This window comes from Tachyglossus aculeatus, chromosome 2, assembly GCF_015852505.1.
Source record: "Tachyglossus aculeatus isolate mTacAcu1 chromosome 2, mTacAcu1.pri, whole genome shotgun sequence".
NCBI lineage: Eukaryota > Metazoa > Chordata > Mammalia > Monotremata > Tachyglossidae > Tachyglossus > Tachyglossus aculeatus.
Window position 1 is genome coordinate 11,902,143 of NC_052067.1, and position 19,452 is coordinate 11,921,594.

The following is a 19,452-nucleotide window of genomic DNA, read 5'->3' on the forward strand; positions in this document are numbered from 1 at the left end:
GCACCTAATGTTGTTAGGTGCCAGAGCCTAATATTGTTACCTAATAAGTGCTTAATAAATAAGCACAATTATCACATATATAGGTACATATGATAATAATTGTGGTATTTGTTAAGTGCTGAACTGAACTAAATGCTGGGGCACATACAATACAAGGAGAGTGCACAGCCTGTCTCACATGGGGCTCAGTCTAAGGGGGGAGAGAGATAAGGTATCTTATTCCCATTTTAGAGAATAATAATAATAATAATACTAACAATGGTATTTGTTAAGCGCTTACTATGTGCAAAGAAGCAGCGTGGCTCACTGGAAAGAGCCCGGGCTTGGGAGTCAGAGGTCATGGGTTCTAATCCCAGCTCCGCCACTTGTCAGCTGAGTGACTTTGGGCAAGTCACTTCACTTCTCCGGCCTCAGTTACCTCATCTGTAAAATGGGGAATTAAGACTTGTGAGCCCCACGTGGGACAACCTGATTATCTTGTATCCCCCCCAGTGCTTAGAACAGTGCTGGGCACATAGTAAGCGCTTAACAAATGCCATCATTATTATTATTATTCTTTTATAGATGAGGAAATGGAGCCACAAAGATCACACAGCATCAGGCAAGTGGTGGAGCCAGAATTACAACCCAAGTCTCCTGACTCCCAGTCCTGTGGCCTTTCCAGTATGCCATGTGCTACTTGATACAAAATAATAGAAACACCCGATGCCATGACGCAGGATGGTTTAAAGAGACCCAGAGCCTCCTATGTGACTTCAGCTGGGAAGGAGGGAGCAGGGAAGCAGTGTGGGCTAGTGCAAGTCCCTAACACAACGCTTTGCCCACAGTAAAAACACAAACACTACTGATTGATCGACTGAAAGAGCACCGATTTACCAATGTACGACAGACTGTTCCTCTTAAAGACTGTTTATTTTCCCTCATATACAACAAGTTCTGACACCGCTCAGAAAGCGGCTACAAATAGAACTATATCCTGGAAGCACAGTACTGCACTTTGGCACGGTAAAAAGAATCTTGACTTGTTGACCACACGACTGCTGTATATCTATTCCAATTCATCCTTTCATTCTGGGACAAGATTAAAATTTTGTGAGTCTTCGAAACGTTTGTGTTCCCAAGGCACAGATAGATCTAAGTCTCACAAGAGAAAATTCGAAGTTTCAGGACCTATATATGGGCGGGATAGCTTAAGCGTGATTCTCAGGGGCTAGATTAAAAACTTGAAGTGATAGAGCACCTGATCCGAAGACAATTGTTCTGACCTTCTGAAGCGTCAAAATGATTTACTGGGACTTCTCTTTTTTAAGCACTGGCTCTTCTAATAGTTGAGAAGAGTCAGCATCGTCATGTTTTCTTTTCTTTTTCTTGCCCTTTCTGTGGTCACTTTGGTAACCGCTGGAGTCGCTGCCATGAAACCCAGGGTCCTGAGCCTCCCTCTCCTCACTCTTTCTCTTCTTCTTTTTCTTCTTCTTTGGCGGGGTCTCACAGAAGCCATTCACACTGTCAATGGGCTGCATGTCTGTCTCCTCTTTCAAGGCCACCGTTGCGAAATCGGCTGCCTCGGCCGCGCCACCTTCCTCCTCCTGGTGCTTCTTCGAGTCTTTTTTCTTTTTCCGCTTTTTCTTGGGAGTTTCTTCGGTGGCCCCGGGATTATGGTCGATCTCCGCCGACTCCTCTGGAACTCCTTTGGAACACCTGGCTTTCAAGCTGTGAAGATAAACACGGAAGCGAGTGAGCAAAAACTAATGGGACGGGGTCTCCGAGGGCATCTCACCTCACGTCGGGATTTCTTGAAAACCCAGCAGCTAGTGGGCTACAACATACACTTGGCATTCTCACCCAAGCCACTGAAATTTGGTTGGAAGAGAAGAATGTGTTTTTAGACCCTGGCGGGGGAATGCAAATGCTGCTCGTTTCAGAGAGCACATCGGCACTCCCCAAGTCCTACTTCAGGTCAATCCACGTGTGAGAAAACTCAGGGAGTTGACTAGCCGTCAGGGGCATTATTGGGTGAACTTTGCTTTAAAGACGTACATGTTGGGTTAGACTGATCCCCACCACCTCCCAAATGAACCCTTATCCACGGTACAGGGCCTGCTTCCTAATTCATTCCTTCATTGTCGTAATTGTTGAGCACTTACTGTGTACACGGCACTGTACTAAGCGCTTGGAAGGTACAATTCGCAACAAATAGAGACAATCCCTGCCAAACAATGGGCTGGGAATACACGGGAGTTCAGCTCTCTGGAACCCTCTTGAATGTTTCCCTGGGGAGGAGGGAGGGTTTGAATTCGCGGATGTTGTTTCTGTCTTTCGCACCTTCATCCAAGCTCATCGTGGGCAGGGAATGTGTCCCTTCATTAATAATATTAATTCTGCTATTTGTTAAGTGCTTACTGTTTGTTATTGTTGCACTGAACTCTCCCCGCCACTTTGTACAGTGCTTCGCACACAGTAAGCACTCAATAAATATGACTGACTCTGCTGACTCTCTCAGGACTGTTTCACCCTGTACTCATTCTCACTGCTTTACCCCCGGGCCTTGTGAAAACTTTCCTTGGCCACAAACTGTCCCTCCAGGAGAAAGACTGCTCTTTTGTCTCAGTGAGTATCCCAGTACAGACAACGGACAGCAATACACAATAGCACTTTCCCCTGAGAATGAACCCGTCGGAAGGTTGGAAAAATGGCCAAAAGAAATTTGACCCTGGGCAGTTCCCTCTTCAGAGGGCTTAAAAATCAAAGCCATTTTCCAACAATGAGACTCTAGAGTCTCATCTACAGGCAGTTTCTATCCTGTAGTTATGCCTACAAGTTTAGATAATCAGATTCACGACTCTAAATCAAATGGGTCAAACTAAAGTGAAAAATTTCTCTACGAAGATACCATATTTAAAACAGGGGGGGGAAAAAGAGCAAAATGGGGACCAGTGAAAAGAACTGGACCATCGACCGGGCTCACACTCTTGGGACTTCTTATTCTGTGAATCCACAACATTCTTTGTAGCCTTTCGGGTTTTCCCAATGACAGCATCACATCATTCGTCAGTCAGTGCTCTCAACGTCTAGACCCCATCTCCTTAAGGTTATGAAGAAGGAGGAGGAGGAGGAGGAGAAGCATTCACTGGAAGACTCTCACTGTTTCTGTTTTAAAGAACCACGGCATGGTCCAGTGGAAAGAGCCCAGCCTTGGACACCTGGGTTCTAGTCCCAGCTCCGCCCCTGGTCTGTTGTATGACCAAGTCACTTAACCTCTCTGTGCCTCACTGCCCTCTTTCCACCTCACAAGGAAGATGGGAGGATGTATGAAAAAATTGACGTGAAAGTCCCATACTTTTGAGTTAATTGAGAAACTGCCATACACCTGTTATCTATACCTCTAAGCCTATATGCCTGTATTCATATAGAAAGGGGGCAAGTTGAATCCTGGCAAATGCTGATTTATACAGTGCACCTAAATATTAACACAAAACACTTGCATTAGTATTCATTCATTCAATCGTATTTAATAAGTGCTTTACGGTGTGCAAAGCACTGGCTTAGTGGGTGCGAAAAATCAAACGAACAAATGGCAAAAATGTGAGGTTAGCCACTGAGTACTTTGGCTACAAAACGAGAAGGATTGTGAGTGAGGCATCATTACTGAAATTTAATTCTCAAAGTGAATCACCCTCCCATGTACAGAAATGATCCCAAATATACGTATGTGGTTAATAAAGAATTTGGGGGAGGGAGGAGTTTACAACACGTCTCCTTATTTCCGCAGTGAAAACGTTTTGCAGTCGCCAATTTTTTTTCTCAAAGAACGTGTTTCCTTCAAGAACCCGCGTGCACTGGCGTTAGAGCGGCGGCTCGACGGAGAGAACACGTGTCGAATGAACGGTACCTGTTGTCGTTCAGCTGTCCCCGGATGCAGAACACTCCGGCAGCATCGGAGTCTAGACGGAACACTTCAAATTCCAACTCGTCTCCTATTCGTATCCCCAGGTCTTTCCACTCTTCGGTTTGCATCTGTTCGGGTTTGGGGATGGAGGCGTTGAAGCAGCCGTGCACCAGGCAGCCTATGTGACTTGGAGACACCTTGTTGACCTGCCCCTAAAAGCCACAACACAATGTGAAACGAGATCGTGAGCTACAAGGCGGACCGCACAAATTCCGCATCCCTGACTCGGGTAGGGGTCTCCAGGGGAGAAGGATGGGCGGGCCTCGGTCCGGGAATGGGAATGTTTAAGGCGCTGGTTATCCGGGCAGCGTCGGGGCCCTCTCTGGTTCTGGCTGGCTGGGTTCTCGGGCCACAGTTGAGCCGTCGCCGTGGCAACTATTGCCCCCCGTGTCAGTGCGGTGGGTCCCTAGGGGTCCGTCCCTTCAAATAACATTCCAGATGGCTCTTTGGACCATTGGCTTCCCCACCGACGGCCCCCGGCCTGGATCCCTGGTCGCCAAATCCCAGATCCCGTTTTTTCAGCCGGATCCAGCGCGGAGCCAAGCGGCACCGTGGGAGACTCACCTGTGCCATATTTCGGCCCCAGCTTGAATTAGAAAATGTTGTCATAATGGCATACCTTAATAAGGATTTACCTCAACTAAAATTCAGGGCAGAAAACGTGGCTGTACAGCACTGCGGTGTTTTTCTCAAAAGTAGAGCTTCTCTAAATTAACGGTTGCATGTCAACCGTGTAACAGAAAAGAAAACAGCCTCAACCCCCCACCCCCAGCCCCCGCCTCGGCTACAATCCCCCTAGGAGCAAATCACTGCACTTCCACATTAAAACCCCCCGAGGCAACGCTCCTTGATGTGACCGGCTTTTGAACGAAAGTTCAAGAAGTTTAGGGCGGGAAACATATGCTTTTCATAACTGGGATCCATGATGCATTTCCATAAACAGAACTAATTTGAAAACTTAAAAAGCATTCTTTAAAGATTTAATTTAGCATGATGCAAAGAGTTATGTTTGAACATGGCTTGGCCCTTATGTGTAAAATAGCATGCTCTATATGCTCATTCTAACCAGCTGACAATGCCATTTTTTTTTAAAGGATTTCATTTACTGATCCATCTATTTTCGAATATTCTGCCTGGTCCTACCTGCCCTACAAAATTGGGAGAAAGGGGTCTGAAGATTCATTCATTCATTCAATCGTATTTATTGAGCGCTTACTGTGTGCAGAGCACTGTACTAAGCGCTTGGGAAGTACAAGTTGGCAACACAGAGAGACGGTCCCTACCCAACAACGGGCTCACAGTCTAGATGAGTTTTGAAGAGTCGACACCTAAGCCAGGTGGCAAGTTGTGAGAAAAACCAGTTATGGTTACAGGTTTCAGGGGATGAAAGACTATGCCTTTTGTACTACGTGCCAGGTAAGGAAAAAAGAAAAAAAAAAAAGTTCACACTTGAGAGTCAGGGGACCTGGGTTCTAGGACCCGGGTTCTAGCCCCAGCTTCATCATTTCCTTGCTGGGTGACCTTGAACAAGTCACCTACTTTCTCTGGGTCTCAGTTTCCTGATCTGTAAAACGGAGCTTACGTCCCTGTTCTCCCTCCCGCTTCGCCTGTGGGACAGTATGGGACAGGAGATGTGCCCAAAGTGATTATCTTTTATCTATCTTTTAAATTATCTATTTTAATTATAGTATATTAAATATAATTAAATATAATTAAATATAATTAATAATATGGTTTTATTATTTTAATTATCTATTTTAATTATCTATCTTTTAAATTATTTTTTATCGACCTCAGTGGTTAGTTCAGGGCTTGGCGTATAGGAAGCTGTCCCCCGCCCCCGAGGGTATTTAAAGGGCTTCGTGTGCCAGTCACTGTACTAAGAGATGGGGCAGATACAGCTAGTCACGATGGACACAGTCCATGCCCCATGAGGGGCTCACAGTCTTAATCTCCATTTGACAGATGAGGTAACTGAGGCCCAGAGGACCTAAGTGACTTGCCCAAAGCTACCCAGCAGGTAGATTTATTCATTCATTCATTCATTCAATCGGATGGCAGAGCCAGGATTAGACCACAGGTCCTTCTGACTCCCGATACACATACGCTGCCGATTTGTGCTTCCCAAGCGCTCAGTACAGTGCTCTGCACACTGTAAGCGCTCAAAAAATACGATTGAATGAATGAACTCCCAGGGATGTGTGCTCTCCACTGGGCCATACTGCTTCACTGTTAAGTGCTTAAACTCCACGATGATTCTGAATCGGTCCCAATGTGGCCACAGTAGAGTCCTGGAGCCCCCAGGGAGCCCAGGAGGTCCCTTTGAGGCTGCTGCCGGAGGCCTGAAGGTGGGGCGTGCCCCAGCATCTTTGGCCTTCCCCGTCTCGACTAGAGGATTTCCCCGAGGTTCATTAAGGGCCAGCCGCCCGCCCGCCCTGCTCCACTCTGGGGACCCCGACTGACCGGGCCGGGACACTCCCTACCGGGCGGGCATCGGCTCCCAAGGACAAAAAGAAGTAGGAGACCTGCTGGCGGCACCTTCTCCAAAGCCGGGGCCGGGAATCTGCATGTGCTTCCTTCCTTCCTGCTCCCTCCTCCTCCCCTCTCAAAACCTGGTGATGTGAAGGCTTGTGCCAGGCAAGAAAAGATCCTAACCAAACCCCCCTGCACCCTCCTGCTTTTCTTTATTTAAAAAAAAAAAAAAAAAAAAACCACACTTGTTAAGCACTTACGTTGTGTCAAGTGCCGTTCTAGCCACTGAGGTGGATACAAGCCCACCCCAGACTTAGAGAAGCAGCGTGGCTCAGTGGAAAGAGCCCGGGCTTGGGAGCCGGAGGTCATGGGTTCTACTCCCGGCTCCGCCACTTAGCTGCGTGACTTGGGGCAAGTCACTTAACTTCTCTGGGCCTCAGTTACCTCATCTGTAAAATGGGGATTAAGACTGTGAGCCCCACGTGGGACAACCTGATCACCTTGTATCCCCCCCAGAGCTTAGAACAGTGCTTCGCACATAGTAAGCGCTTAACAAATGCCATCATTATTATTACTAAGTAAATCAGGTTGGACGGTCCCTGTCCCACACGGGGCTCAGAGTCACAGGGGGAGAAAAGACACTGAACCCCCATTTTCCACATCTTCTGACTCACAAACTGTGCTCTTTCACTTAGGTCTTGCTGCTCTGGTTGACTGCTGTGTGACCATGGGCAAGAACACAACTTCTCCATGCCTTCCTTTCCTCATCTGAAAAATGGGAATTCAAAACCTTTTCTCCCTCCCATTTAGACTGGGAGCCCCATGTGGAACAGGGGCTATGTCCAACCTGATTAACTTATATCTGAGCCCTCTTTTTCCTCTCCTCCTCTCCATCCCCCCACCCTACCTCCTTCCCCTCCCCACGGCACCTGTATATATGTTTGTACAGATTTATCACTCTATTTATTTTACCTGTACATATTTACCACTCTATTTATTTTGTTAATGATGTGCATTTAGCTTTAATTCTATTTGTTCTGATGACATCTGTCCACGTTTTGATTTGTTGTCTGTCTCCCCCTTCTAGACAGTGAGCCCACTGTTGGTTAGGGACCGTCTCTATATGTTGCCAACTTGTACTTCCCAAGCGCTCAATAAGTGCTCAATAAATACGATTGAATGAATGAATCTACCCCAGCCAGCGTTTAGAACAGTGCTTGACACAGAGTAAACAGGTAACAAAGACCATAAAAAAATAAAATCAATCAAATCAATTTTCCAAAAGATGAGAGAGCACTTGCTTGTCAGACACCCAACCAACCAGCGAGCAAGTCTTTGGGTATAAGAGTGCTGATATTGATGCATACATTTAAAATGAAAGGGAAGTAGAAACCACTGCTCACCAACCACAATAATTCCTTCAGATCCCAACACCTGGATTCACCTAAAGCCTCAAACAGATGGCTTTCCAGATTGTAGTCCAAAGCAACAGAAAGAGAAAAATTAGAAAAGAATTTACGTACCACCAGCGTTGCCCCTTGCTCAGGAGAGAAGATGACAAATTCGGCCTCGATGTTGATGTGAATGTGCCCTTGGTCATCGTAAATATCTCCCAGGTGTCCCACTATTTTGATGTTATCGTAAGCCACGGGAACGCCCTGGAAGCTGCAAGGAAGGAAACGGAGCCACTTTTAGCCCCCAGACCAAGACGGTAGGACTTGTTCAACAATAAAAGCCCGCACGGCGACGTGGGACGTACCCGAGTGAGAGATTTCAAACCTAGACGCTATCTGCCGGGGGAAAAAACGTCACTAGTGATGGAAAATGAAGCAGGACCAAGGGCCGGTTCCAATTTGCCCCAAAAGCAGCCACCGGTTCGTTCTTTCATTCATCCGATCGTATTTATTGAGCGCTTACTGGGTGCAAAGCACTGTACTAAGCGATTGGGAGAGTACGATACAACAGTATAACAACACATTCCTTGTCCACAACAAACTTGCAGTCTACAGGGGGAGGCAGACGTTAATATGAATAACGATAGGACACACTTGTACATAAATGATGTAGGGTTGGGCGGGGAGCAGAGGATGAATAAAGGGAGCAAGTCAGGGTGAGGCAGAAGGGAAAGGGAAGAGAGGAAAGGAGGGCTTAATCAGGGAAGGCCTCTTGGAGGAGATCATCATCAATCGTATTTATTGAGCGCTTACTATGTGCAGAGCACTGTACTAAGCGCTTGGGAAGTACAAATTGGCAACATATAGAGACAGTCCCTACCCAACAGTGGGCTCACAGTCTAAAAGGGGGAGACAGAGAACAAAACCAAACATACTAACAAAATAAAACAAATAGAATAGATATGTACAAGTAAAATAGAGTAATAAATATGTACAAACATATATACATATATACAGGTGCTGTGGGGAAGGGAAGACGAGATGTGTTCAAATCCCGGCTCAAACAATTGTCAGCTGTGTGACCCTGGGCACGTCACTTAACTTCTAAGTGCCTCAGTTCCCTCATCTGTAAAATGGGGATGAAGACTGTGAGCCCCCCGTGGGACAACCTGTTCTCCGCGTAACCTCCCCAGGGCTCAGAACAGTGCTTTGCACATAGTAAGCGCTTAATAAATGCTTATCATTATTATTATTGTGTGGCTTCAATAAGGTTTTGAAGGTGGGGGGAGGGATCCAAAAGGACTACAGCCCGGGGGAGAAGCATTGGCCGCGGCAGAGGATGGACGAGACCCGGCGCTCCTCAAAAACACCAACGAAGTAACTGGCCAACAAAGGTGCCCCAGCTGCGAACTGGAGATGAAATCAATCAATCGTATTTATTGAGCGCTTCCTGTGTGCAGAGCACTGTACTGAGCGCTTGGGAAGTACAAGTTGGCATGAAATCCCAGTTGTCCCCGCACACCTCGGGCTGTGAGCCCCTTAAGGGATGGGGACCGTGTGCGATCTGATTATTTTGTAACTACCCACGGCTTAGTACAGTGCTTGGCACACAGTAAGTATTTATGTATTTGAGACGCAGCATGGTGTAGCGGCTAGAGCTCAGGCTTGGGAGCCAGAAGGTCCTGGGTTCTAATCCCTGCTCGGTCACTTGTCTGCTGTGTGACCTTGGGCAAGTCACTTTACTTCTCTAGGCCTCATTTACTTCATCTGTAAAATGGGGATTGAGAGTGTGAGCCCCACGTGGGGCAGGGACTGTGTCCAACTCGATTTCCTTGTATCCACGGCTCCTGCCTGGCAGAGGAAGCGCTCAACAAACACCATCATTATTTTTTGAGAAGCAGCGTGGCTCAGTGGAAAGAGCCCGGGCTTTGGAGTCAGAGGTCATGGGTTCAAATCCAGGCTCCGCCACTTGTCAGCTGTGTGACTTTGGGCAAGTCACTTAACTCCTCTGCGCCTCGGTTACCTCAAGTGCGGATCAAGACTGTGAGCCGCAAGTGGGACAACCCAATAGCCTTGTCTCTATCCCAGAGCTTAGAACAGTGCTTGACACGTAGTAAGCGCTTAACAAATATTGACATTATTATTATTATTTAACCAATACCGCTATTAGTAATAGTGCTAATCCTGTTGTAGTGTCCTCTCCCAAGTGCTTAGAACAGTGAGCTGCACAAAGTGCTCAATCACCATCATCATCAATCGTATTTATTGAGCGCTTACTATGTGCAGAGCACTGTACTAAGCGCTTGGGAAGTACAAATTGGCAACATATAGAGACAGTCCCTACCCAACAGTGGGCTCACAGTCTAAAAGGGGGAGACAGCTCAATAAATAAGTTCCTTGATTGACTGACAGTATTAGTAAAGACCATAAACCAGCAGTGGACTTTTGGGATAACAGTCCAGCAGACAGCCCACCTATCTACAAGTTTTGCTGTGTGTTTCCCCCTTCTAGACTGTGAGCCCGTGTTGCCAACTTGTAGTTCCCAAGTGCTTAGTCCAGTGCTTTGCACACAGTAAGCGCTCAATAAATACGACTGAATGAATGAATGAGTAGCCTAGCCGGGCAGAGAAGCATCCCCAGTCTTGAAGGGAGGAAATGCTTCAATATCGCAAGGATCAATCCTCCCGGGAATAATACAAAGACGTGCGGCTCACGCTATGTCTCTTTTTGGCAACACACACACACCCCACCCCGCTATTTTCACCAGCAAAGTGAGCAGGAGATTGTATCCATGGGTTAATGAGCGACAACCAAGCATACACAGCATTACAGAGCAGAAATGTTTGCCGTCTCATTCATTCGATCGTATTTGCTGAGCGCTCACTGTGTGCAGAGCACTGGACTAAGCGCTTGGGAAATACAAGTTGGCAACATGCAGAGACGGTCCCTACCCAACAACGGGCCCACAGTCTAGGAGGGGGAGGCAGACAACAAGACAAAACAAGTAGACAGGTGTCAACGAGAAGCAGCGTGGCTCAGTGGAAAGAGCCCGGGCTTTTGAGTCAGAGGTCATGGGTTCGAATCCCAGCTCCGCCACATGTCTGCTGTGTGACCTTGGGCAAGTCACTTAGATTCTCTGAGCCTCAGTTACCTCATCTGTAAAATGGGGATGCTACTCAGGGGATACTGATACTCAGGGGATACTACTCTGCACATAGTAAGCACTCAAATACGATTGATGATGATGATGATGACAACTGTGAGCCCCACGTGGGACAACCTGATCACCTTGTATCCCCCCTAGCGCTTAGAACAGTGCTTTGCACATAGTAAGCGCTTAACAAATGCCATCATTATTATTAATGCCGTCAGAATAAATAGAATTATAGCTATATACGCATCACTAATAAAATAAAATACAGTAGTAATCTCAGAAACACAATCACCATAGCTAATTTAAAGGCCACGTAAGACATCCAAAAATTCTGGACAAGGCACCCCTTTCATCACAACCAGAGAAAGATCCTACTCCCCAAAAGCCTGTCCTGGTTCTTGTTCTGGCAGGGATTTTAATAGAGAAGCGCCGTTGGCATTCATTCATTCATTCAATCGCATTTATTGAGCGCTTACTGGGTGCAGAGCACTGTACTAAGCGCTTGGGAAGTACAAATCGGCAACAGTCGAGCCATTTCTCCGGAGCCTTCCCCTCGATGGTAAAAGAAACCATGTTAGATGGCAAAGTTTAGCTGAGGGAGCAAAAAATACACAGGGCAGGGAGAAACCCACACCACGCCTGAGAGGAGCAAAAGGCCATCCTCCATCTCTTCCAGTTGTAATCCACTTATCCCAAAGTTATAATCTCCCTGGTTTCCTAGAACTATTTTCATTATAATTATAATTACATAATTATTACTACCAACAGCAACAACAACAGTAATAACAACAGCATTTGTTAAAACACTTCAAGCTGTAGGTCAGGCCTGTTTCAAGCCTGTAGAAGCGGCATGGTGTTGCGGATGGAGCAAGGGCTTGGGAGTTGGAAGGATCTGGGTTCTAATCCTGCCTCCCCTCACGGGCCTGTTGTGGGACCTTGGGCCAGTCACTTCATTTCTCTGGACCTCTGTTATCAATACAAATGAAATAAAATTACAGCTATTACATAATCACATATTTACATTACATATGTAATAATGTAATAATTACATATTGCATAATTACAGCTATTACAGCTATCACAGCTATTGAGAAGCAGCGTGGCTCAGTGGAAAGAGCACAGGTTTTGGAGTCAGAGATCATGGGTTCAAATCCCAGCTCCGCCAATTGTCAGCTGTGTGACTTTGGGCAGGTCACTTAACTTCTCTGTGCCTCAGTTCCCTCATCTGTAAAATGGGGATTAAGACTGTGAGCCCTATGTGGGACAGTCTGATCACCTTGTATCCCCCCAGTGCGTAGAACAGTGCTTTGCACATAGTAAGCGCTCAATAAATACGATTGATGATGATGATGATAGTAAGTGCTTAATACCATCATTATTATAAGGGATGTGGGGGTGGGAAGAAGGAAAGGAAGCAAGTCAGGGCGACGCAGAAGGGAGTCTACTTTGCTCACGACCTCTTGCCCACATCCTACCTCTGGCCTTTCATTCATTCGATCACATTTATCGAGCGCTTACTGTGTGCAGAACACTGTACTAAGCACTCGGGAAAGTACAGCACAGCAATGAAGAGAGACAATCCCTGCTCACAACAAGCTCACGGTCTCGGGGGGAAGGGAGGCAACAGATATCGATTCAAATAAACAGATACTGGTGTAAATAAATAAAACGGCAGACCTATACATACGTGCTGAGGGGCAGGGAGAGGAAAAAAGATCAAAAGGAGCAAGTCGGGGTGAGGCAGAAGGGAGTGGCACATGAGGAAAAATCGGATTTAGCCTGGGAAGGCCTTTTGGAGGAGATGTGCCTTCAATATGGGCTTTGAAGGGCTCTGAAATGCCCTCCCTCATATAATAACAATAATAATAATGGTATTTGTCAAGCGCTTACTATCTGCCAAGCACTGTTCTAAGCACTGGGGTAGATACAAGGCGATCAGGTTGTCCCATGTGAGGCTCACAGTCAATCCCCATTTTACAGATGAGGGAACTGAGACTCAGAGAAGTGAATTAGATTAGAACCCATGACCTCCGACTCCCAAGCCCGGGCTCCGTCCCCTGAGCCACGCTGCTTCTCAATTATCAGATAATTGTTCTCCCCGCCTCCAAAAGCTTAATGAAGGCACATCTCCTCCAGAAAGCCTTCCCTGACTGAGCCCTCCTCTCCTCTTCTCCCACTCCGTTCTGGGGGGATGGGGAGGGGGGCTGGGGTTGGGAGATGATGGGGTTCAACGCTTAGAACAGTGCTTTGCACATAGTAAGCGCTTAACAAATGCCAACATTATTATTATTATTATTATTATTATTATTATTATTATTATTAGGGGTTGGGAGAAGGGGCGGGGGATGAAGGATGGGTTGGGGGCTGGGGCTGACCTGTGGGAGTATCTGAGGAGGAGGAGGGGGATAATAATGATGGCATTTGTTAAGCGCTTACTATGTGCAAAGCACTGTTCTAAGCACTGGGGGGGGATACAAGGTGATCAGGTTGTCCCACGGGGGGGGCTCCCAGTCTTTAATCCCCATTTTACAGATGAGGGAACTGAGGCGCGGAGAAGTGATGTGACTTGCCCAAGGTCACACGGCTGACAAGTGACAGAGCCGGGATTCGAATCCAAGACCTCTGACTCGTTCACTCATTCAATCATATTTATTGAGCGCTTACTGTGTGCAGAGCACTGTACTAAGCGCTTGGGAAGTACAAGTTGGCAACATACGGAGACGGTCCCTACCCAACAACGGGTTCAGAGTCTAGAAGAGGGGCTCACACCAAAGCCCAGGCTTTGCGCGGAGGCACGCTGCTTCTCGTGGAGAGGGGGAGACAGATGCTAAAATAAACTACAAAAAGGGAATCAGGGTAAATCAATCATATTTATTGGGCACTTACTGCGTATGTTTTGTTCTGTCGTCTGTCTCCCCCTTCTAGACTGTGAGCCCGCTGTTGGGTAGGGACCATCTCTAGATGTTGCCAACTTGGACTTCCCAAGCGCTTAGTACAGTGCTCTGCACACAGTAAGCGCTCAATAAATACGATTGATTGATGGATTCCCAAGCGCTAAGTACAGAGCTCTGCACATAGTAAGTGCTCAATAAATACGATTGAATGAATGAATGAATGAATGAATGAATGGGGAGGAAGACTGTGAGCCCCCCGTGGGACAACCTGATCCCCCTGTATCCCCCCAGTGCTTCGTACAGTGCTCTGCACGCAGTAAGCGCTCAATAAATACAATTGAATAAATGAATGAATGGGGATGAAGGCTGTGAGCCCCCCGTGGGACAACCTGATCCCCCTGTATCCCCCCAGTGCTTCGTACAGTGCTCTGTACGCAGTAAGCGCTCAATAAATACGATTGAATGAATGAATGAATGAATGGGGATGAAGGCTGCGAGCCCCCCGTGGGACAACCTGATCCCCCTGTATCCCCCCAGCGCTTAGTACAGTGCTCTGTACGCAGTAAGCGCTCAATAAATATGATTGAATGAATGAATGAATGAATGGGGATGAATACTGTCAGCCCCCCGTGGGACAACCTGATCCCCCTGTATCCTCCCCAGTGCTTAGAACAGTGCTTTGCACAGAGTAAGCGCTTAATAAATGCCATCATCATCATCGATGATGATCGTGGCACAGTTGGAAAGAGCCCGGGCTGAAGAGTCAGAGGTTGTGGGTTCTAATTCCGGCTCCACCACTTGTCTGCTGTGTGACCTTGGGCAAGTCACTTTACTTCTCTGGGCCTCAGTTACCTCATCTGCAAAATGGGGATGAAGCCTGTGAGCCCCATACGGGACAACGTGATCACCCTGTATCCCCCCACAGCGCTTAGAACGGTGCTTCGCACATAGTAAGCGCTTAATAAATGCCATTATTATTATTATTCTTTTTAGAAGTTGGCAACATCTAGAGACGGTCGCTACCCAACAACGGGTTCACAGTCTAGAAAATGGTATTTATTAAGCGCTTACTATGTGCAAAGCACTGTCCTAACCACTGGGGAGCTTACAAGGTGATCAGGTTGTCCCACGGGGGGCTCACAGTCTTCACCCCCATTTTCCAGATGAGGGAACGGAGGCCCAGAGAATAATACTAATAATGGCATTTATTAAGCGCTTACCATGTGCAAAGCACCGTTCTAAGCGTTGGTGAGGTTTCAAGGTGATCAGGTTGTCCCACGGGGGGCTCACAGTCTTCATCCCCATTTTACAGATGAGGGAACTGAGGCTCAGAGAATAAAGATAAGTATAATGGCATTTATTAAGCGCTTACCATGTGCAAAGCACCGTTCTAAGCGCTGGGGAGGTTACAAGGTGATCAGGTTGTCCCACGGGGAGCTCCCAGTCTTCATCCCCATTTTCCAGATGAGGTAACTGAGGCCCAGAGAAGTGAAGTGCCTTGCCCAAAGTCATCCAGCTGACAGCTGGCAGAGCCGGGATTTGAACCCACGATCTCTGACTCCAAAGCCCGGGCTCTTTCCACTGAGCCACGCTGCTTCTCCGAATGAATGGATGGGTGAATGAATGAGTGAATGAATGAATGAATCTTCTAGACCGAGAGCCCGCTGTTGGGTAGGGACCGTCTCTAGATGTTGCCGACTTGTCCTTCCCAAGCGCTTAGTCCAGTGCTCCGCACACAGTCAGCACTCAGTAAAAACAATTAATGAATGAATGAATGAACTTGGCTTCCCAAGCGCTTAGTCCAGCGCTCCGCACAGTCAGCACTCAATAAAAACGATTAATGAATGAATGAATGAACTTGGCTTCCCAAGCGCTTAGTCCAGTGCTCCGCACAGTCAGCGCTCAATAAATACGATTGAATGAATGAATGAACTTGTACTTCCCAAGCGCTTAGTCCAGTGCTCCGTGCATAGTAAGCACTCAATAAATACGAATGAACTTGTACTTCCCAAGCGCTTAGTGCAGCGCTCCGCACACAGTCACCGCTCAATAAATACGATTGAATGAATGAATGAATTTGGACTTCCCAAGCGCTCAGTCCAGTGCTCCGCACACAGTCAGCGCTCAATAAATACGATTGAATGAAGGAATTTGGATTTCCAAGTGCTCAGTCCAGTGCTCCGCAGTCAGCGCTCAATAAATACGATTGAATGAATGAACTTGCACTTCCCAAGCGCTTAGTCCAGTGCTCCGCACACAGTCAGCGCTCAATGCGAATGAACTTGTAGTTCCCCAGCGTTTAGTCCAGTGCTCCGCACACAGTCAGCGCTCAATAAGTGATTGAATGAATGAATGAACTTGTACTTCCCAAGCGCTTAGTCCCGCGCTCCGCACACGGTCAGTGTTCAATAAATACAAATGAATGAATGAACTTGGATTCCCAAGAGCTCAGTCCAGTGCTCCGCACACGGTCAGCGCTCAATGAATATGAATGAATGAATGAATGAATGAATGAATGAACTTGGATTCCCAAACGCTTAGTCCAGCACTCCGCGCACAGTCAGCGCTCAATAAATACGAATGAATGAATGAACTTGGATTCCCAAGCGCTTAGTCCAGCGCTCCGCGCACAGTCGGCGCTCAATAAATACGATTGAATGAATGAACTTGTACTTCCCAACCGCTTAGCCCGGCGCTCCGCGCACAGTCGGCGCTCAAGAAATACGATTGAATGAATGAATGGACTTGTTCCTCCCAAGCGCTTAGTCCAGCGCTCCGCGCAGTCGGCGCTCAATAAATACGAATGAATGAATGAACTTGGATTTCCAAGCGCTTAGTCCCGCGCTCCGAACACGGTCAGCGCTCAATAAATACGAGTGAATGAATGAACTTGGATTCCCAAGCGCTTAGTCCAGCGCTCCGCGCACAGTCGGCGCTCAATAAATACGAATGAATGAATGAACTTGGATTCCCAAGCGCTTAGTCCAGCGCTCCGCGCACAGTCGGCGCTCAATAAATACGATTGAATGAATGAATGAACTTGGATTCCAAGCGCTTAGTCCCGCGCTCCGCACACGGTCAGCGCTCAATAAATACGAATGAATGAATGAATGAACTTGGATTCCCAAGCGCTTAGTCCAGCGCTCCACGCACAGTCGGCGCTCAAGAAATACGATTGAATGAATGAACTTGGATTCCCAAGCGCTTAGTCCCGCGCTCCGCACAGAGTCAGCGCTCAATAAATACGACTGAATGAATGAGCTTGGATTCCCAAGCGCTCAGTCCAGCGCTCCGCGCACGGTCAGTGCTCAATACATAGGAATGAATGAATGAACTTGTCCTTTCCAAGCGTTTAGTCCGGCGCTCAATAAATACGACTGAATGAATGAATGAACTTGGATTCCCAAGCGCTTAGTCCAGCGCTCCGCGCACAGTCGGCGCTCAATAAATACGATTGAATGAATGAACGAACGGACTTGTCCTTCCCAAGTGCTTAGTCCAGCGCTCCGTGCACAGTCGGCGCTCAATCAATACGACTGAATGAATGAATGAATGAATGAATGAACTTGCACCTCCCAAGCGCTTAGTCCAGCGCTCCGCGCACAGTCGGCGCTCAATAAATACGAATGAATGAATGAATGAAGTTGGATTCCCAAGCGCTCAGTCCAGCGCTCCGCGCACAGTCAGCGCTCAATAAATACGAATGAATGAATGAACTTGGATTCCCAAGCGCTTAGTCCCGCGCTCCGCAGTCAGCGCTCAATACGATTGAATGAATGAATGAACCTGCACTTCCCGAGCGCTTAGCCCAGCGCTCCGCAGTCAGCGCTCAATAGTTATGATTGAATGAATGAACTTGTAGTTCCCAGGCGTTCAGTCCAGCGCTCCGCAGTCAGCGCTCAATAAATACGACTGAATGAATGAATGAACTTGTAGTTCCCAAGCGCTTAGTCCAGCGCTCCGCACACGGTCAGCGCTCAATAAATACGAATGAATGAATGAACTTGGATTCCCAAGCGCTTAGTCCCGCGCTCTGCACACGGTCAGCGCTCAATAAATACGATTGAATGAATGAATGAACTTGGATTCCCAAGCGCTTAGTCCAGCGCTCCGCGCACAGTCGGTGCTCAATAAATACGACTGAATGAATGAATGAATGAACTTGGATTCCCAAGCGCTTAGTCCAGCGCTCCGCGCACAGTCGGTGCTCAATAAATACGATTGAATGAATGAATGAATGAACTTGGATTCCCAAGCGCTTAGTCCAGCGCTCCGCACACGGTCAGCGCTCAATAAATACGAATGAATGAATGAACTTGGATTCCCAAGCGCTCAGTCCAGCGCTCCGCGCACAGTCGGCGCTCAATAAATACGATTGAATGAATGAACTTGGATTCCCAAGCGCTTAGTCCAGCGCTCCGCGCACAGTCGGCGCTCAATAAATACGACTGAATGAATGAACTTGTACTTCCCAAGCGCTTAGCCCAGCGCTTCGCACACGGTCATCGCTCAATAAATACGACTGAATGAATGAATGAACTTGGATTCCCAAGCGCTTAGTCCAGCGCTCCGCACGCGGTCAGCGCTCAATAAATACGAATGAATGGACTTGTCCTTCCCAAGCGCTTAGCCCAGCGCTCCGCACACGGTCAGCGCTCAATAAATACGAATGAATGAATGAATGAACTTGGATTCCCCAGCGCTTAGTCCAGCGCTCTGCGCACAGTCAGCGCTCAATAAATACGAATGAATGGACTTGTCCTTCCCAAGCGCTTAGCCCAGCGCTCCGCACACGGTCAGCGCTCAGTAAATACGAATGAATGAATGAATGAACTTGGATTCCCCAGCGCTTAGTCCAGCGCTCCGCACACGGTCAGCGCTCAGTGAATACGAATGAATGAATGAACTTGGATTCCCAAGCGCTTAGTCCCGCGCTCCGCACACGGTCGGCGCTCAATAAATACGAATGAATGAATGAACTTGGCTTCCCAAGCGCTTAGTCCCGCGCTCCGCACACAGTCAGCGCTCAATACGATTGAATGAATGAATGAACTTGCACTTCCCGAGCGCTTAGCCCAGCGCTCCGCAGTCAGCGCTCAATAGTTATGATTGAATGAATGAATGAACTTGTAGTTCCCGGGCGTTCAGCCCAGCGCTCCGCAGTCAGCGCTCAATAATTATGATTGAATGAATGAATGAACTTGTAGTTTCCAAGCGCTTAGTCCCGCGCTCCGCGCACAGTCGGCGCTCAATAAATGCGAATGAATGAATGAATGAACTTGGATTCCCAAGCGCTCAGTCCCGCGCTCCGCACGCGGTCAGCGCTCCCAAAATACGATTGAGTGAATGAATGAATGAACTTGGATTCCCAGGCGCTCAGTCCAGCGCTCCGCGCACAGTCAGCGCTCAATAAACACGACGGACTGACGGACGGCCTGACTGACTGACGGCCTGACTGACTGACGGAGTGAGCGAGCGCGTGCCCCGGAGCCGCCCTCCCTCCCGCCCTTCCGCCCGCCCGACCGACCTGTGCGAGTAGCGCAGGAGGAGGGCGTCGAGCTGGTGTCGGATGCCGGCGCTGAGGCGCCGGAG

At 47.8% G+C, this 19,452-nt stretch overlaps 1 protein-coding gene across 1 annotated transcript in view; it reads right to left on the minus strand.

Annotated features, from left to right (window-relative positions):
* Positions 1–893: 893 nt before the first annotated feature.
* Positions 894–19,452, minus strand: part of POLR1F (RNA polymerase I subunit F) — an 18,682-nt gene continuing 123 nt past the window's right edge. Inside the window, exons 1-4 of the mRNA XM_038761338.1 lie at positions 19,388–19,452; positions 7,942–8,083; positions 3,890–4,098; positions 894–1,710 (exon numbers count right to left, since the gene is read on the minus strand). The exon at positions 19,388–19,452 is cut by the window's right edge and continues 123 nt beyond it. Coding sequence (XP_038617266.1) covers positions 1,287–1,710; positions 3,890–4,098; positions 7,942–8,083; positions 19,388–19,452 — 840 coding nt within the window. The 3' untranslated portion in view covers positions 894–1,286. The remainder of the gene's footprint in view (positions 1,711–3,889; positions 4,099–7,941; positions 8,084–19,387) is intronic.